This window comes from Rhinopithecus roxellana, chromosome 7 (assembly GCF_007565055.1).
Source record: "Rhinopithecus roxellana isolate Shanxi Qingling chromosome 7, ASM756505v1, whole genome shotgun sequence".
In the NCBI taxonomy this organism is placed as follows: Eukaryota; Metazoa; Chordata; class Mammalia; order Primates; family Cercopithecidae; genus Rhinopithecus; species Rhinopithecus roxellana.
In genome coordinates this window covers 13,509,085-13,512,182 of record NC_044555.1, presented here as the reverse complement: position 1 = coordinate 13,512,182, position 3,098 = coordinate 13,509,085, and the positions used below count along the sequence as shown (strand labels likewise).

At 48.0% G+C, this 3,098-nt stretch overlaps 1 protein-coding gene across 1 annotated transcript; it reads left to right on the top strand.

The window, feature by feature from the left end:
* Nucleotides 1-1,703: 1,703 nt before the first annotated feature.
* On the top strand, nt 1,704-2,747 carry LOC104664219 (melanoma-associated antigen B10). Its single transcript, XM_010365693.1, has one exon. It carries the CDS (start codon nt 1,704-1,706, stop codon nt 2,745-2,747), a length of 1,044 nt encoding a protein of 347 aa, XP_010363995.1.
* The last annotated feature ends 351 nt before the right edge of the window (nt 2,748-3,098 follow it).

The following is a 3,098-nucleotide window of genomic DNA, read 5'->3' as shown; positions in this document are numbered from 1 at the left end:
AGGCAAAGACCCTGAAAGAACGGCAATAAAGGGCTTCCCCCTTTCCGCCCGGTTTTCAGAACAGAGGGGCCTCGCAGATTCCAGCCCTTGCGGTCAACCTTGGGAAGGCCCCAGATGGGGGCGGAAGGACCTGAGTCACACGGACTTTCTCATGTGGTGTTTGAGGGAAGTGTTGGGGTGAGGGCGGGTAGCATCACTCACGTCATTCGAGGGAGGAGCTTGATCTCTGCCTAGAATTAAGGTAAAGACCCGGTGTTAGGTGTGAGGGGACCACCCACCCCAGACTAGAGGGGCTCCCAGAGAGTTATTCCCCTACTTTCAGCTCTGATAGAACAAAGACAGGAATCGTGGGATGTAGCGACCTCTGAGTACCTTCTAAATGCCCCCCGAGGAGACTGAGCCAGTGAGGGTATTGGACCAGGGTGCGGGCTTCAGACCAGCAGAGGGCGAGTTCCCAGGCTCTAATAGGAGTGAAGGGGAAGACCCTGAATGAGGTCTGAGCGGACCTCTGAAGCCCTGAGCACAGAGGGGTCTCACAGAGCCCTCGCCATGCTCTCAGTCCTGAAAAGCTAAGGTGAATGAAGGTGGATTGATGCAAGGAACCCTGACTTCTGCCTCTGGTATCTCAGGAAAGTGAATGCCTTGGAATGGGAGCAGAGTGATGTCAAGTCAGTAGCAGGATGATTCCCAGACCCTGTTAGGGGTTAAAGTGAGAATATTGAGTGAGGTCTCAGGGAACCACCCACCCCTAACAAAGGGAACTTCACAAAGCCCCACCCCTGCTGTCAGCCCAGAGAGGCTTTGGGCAAGGCCCTCCCTCACATTATACTTGTGAGGGGCTAGGTGGGAGGGTGGTCAGGGAGATGAGGTCTTTAGTCTGAGAGGGGCAGTTTGGTGGCATTAGAGGGAAGAGACCCATAGTCTTCTGGAAGTCTGTGTGTGGACACTAAGTAAGGACTGAAAGAACTACCCACCCTGGAACAGTAGGGGGTCACAGAGCCCTATTCAGACCTTCACACCTGAGTGAACCTGGATCAGATATATTAGGCTGTGGTCTGCCAAATATTCTCATTAGGGCTTTCAAGGATATGAAGGCTTTGTGCAGAGGAGATCGCTCTAAGGCTAGCAGAGGGAGGAGTCCCAGGCCTTAGCAAAAGCAAAGGTGAAATCACTAAGTGAGGACTGAGAACACTAATTACCCCAGGATAGAGAGTCCCACAGAGCTTGGCCTGTGCTTTCATCTGTCTCTGTGTCTCCAGGCAGGTGTGGTCAGATGACGTTTCCCTGAATTCACCTTCTGGGATCACAGAAGTAAGGGGTCAGCATCAAAGTAATAGATCAGAGGGACCCCAGGTCATAACAGAAGTGAGATAATGATCCTTAATGTGAACTGAGAGAAAGACCTCCTGCCCCAGAACAGAGCCACTTCTCTAAATCCCAGTAAGTCCCAGGCATATCTGGCAAGTAGTGACAACCTAAGTCATACCTTAGTTAATTCCACAGGTTCCTAGGGAACAAGCAGATCAGGGAATAGGAGTATTATAGGATTCCTAGAGCAGTGACTTCAAGGAAAACTGCTGAGGCGGCCTTCAATAAAGTCACGGAGGTGTCTCCCAGTTGAAGTGACCCAACCATCTCATCCTCTTTCCTCTAGGTCACAGAGCTCACCTGTCTAACTATCTACTACTGTGTCTAAAGTCATCATGCCTCGGGGTCAAAAGAGTAAGCTTCGTGCCCGTGAGAAACGCCGTCAGGCTCGAGAAGAGCCAGAGCCTCTGATGGATGCTCAAGCCACTGCAAGAGTGGGAATAGAATTTTCTTCCTCTTCCTCTGCTCATTTCGGTAGTGCCATCCAGAGCTCAACTGCTCCCAAGACAACCAGCAATCCCCACGGGCCTCAGAGAGCCACATCCACCACTACTACTGCTGCAGCTGTTTCATATTTAAGATCTAATGAAAGCACCAACAACCAAACGGAGGAAAGGCCAAGATCCTCACAGGCCCTGGCTGCCAGTGAGCACATGACCAGAAGCCCTGTAGATGAGAAGGTGTTTATTTTGGTGCATTACCTTCTGTACAAGTATCAAATGAAAGAGCTTATTATAAAGGCAGCTATGCTGAGGGATATAGTCCAAATTCCCAGGAGATACTTCAGTGAGATCCTACGGAAAGTTTCAGATCACCTGGAGATGGTCTTTGGACTTGACTTGAAGGAAGTGGATCCAGATAGGCACATCTATTTCCTCATCAACAAACTGGTACCAACCTATGATGCAAAGTTGAGTGATGACAGATGTGTGCCCCGGACGGGCCTGCTGATGACTATCCTGGGTGTGATCTTCACAAATGGTAATTGTGCCACTGAGGAACAAATCTGGCAAGTATTGAATGTGATGGGGTTATATGAGGGGAGGAGGCACTTCATTTTTGGGGAGCCCAAGAAGATCATCACCCAAGATTTTGTGAGAGAAAATTATCTGCAGTATCAGCAAGTGCCCAACAGTGATCCTCCACGCTATCAGTTTCTATGGGGTCCACGAGCTCATGTAGAAACCACCAAGATGAAAGTCCTAGAGTTTTTAGCGAAGATCCACGATACTGTCCCCAGTGCCTTCCCAACCTGGTATGAAGAGGCTTTGAAAGATGAGGAAGAGCGAGCTCAAGCCAGACTTGCAGCAAGGGCTCGCATTAGGGCTGTGGTCAATGCACGTTCCCAGGCCATATTTAGCAGATTCTCCCACCCCTAGTAGAACTCAAGGCATTCTTTGCCTTGTGGTTGAAAGGAAAAGTCCACATTCTAAGCTGTAGAAGGTCAGGGTGGGATTGGAGGCAACACAGTGTATAACATGTTTGTTTTCTTGTTCTGTAATAAGTTCCTGGATAGTTTTTTCGAAATATTGTTCCTATTATCAGAAGGTTTGAGTAACTTTAGAAACTAAGTTTGTGAATGACATTACTTAAACATTGCTGTGAATGTAAGAGTAAGAGTTTTATTATTTTGTGAAAAAAATTAGAAACATTCCATTTTACTTGTTTGAAACAAGATATTATGACAGTAAATTTGGTTTGTTTTTTGTTTTTTTTTTTTTGAAATGTGA

Excerpts from the sequence above, each read along its gene's own strand:
- LOC104664219 (XM_010365693.1), top strand. The coding sequence starts at position 1,704 with ATGCCTCGGGGTCAAAAGAGTAAGCTTCGTGCCCGTGAGAAACGCCGT.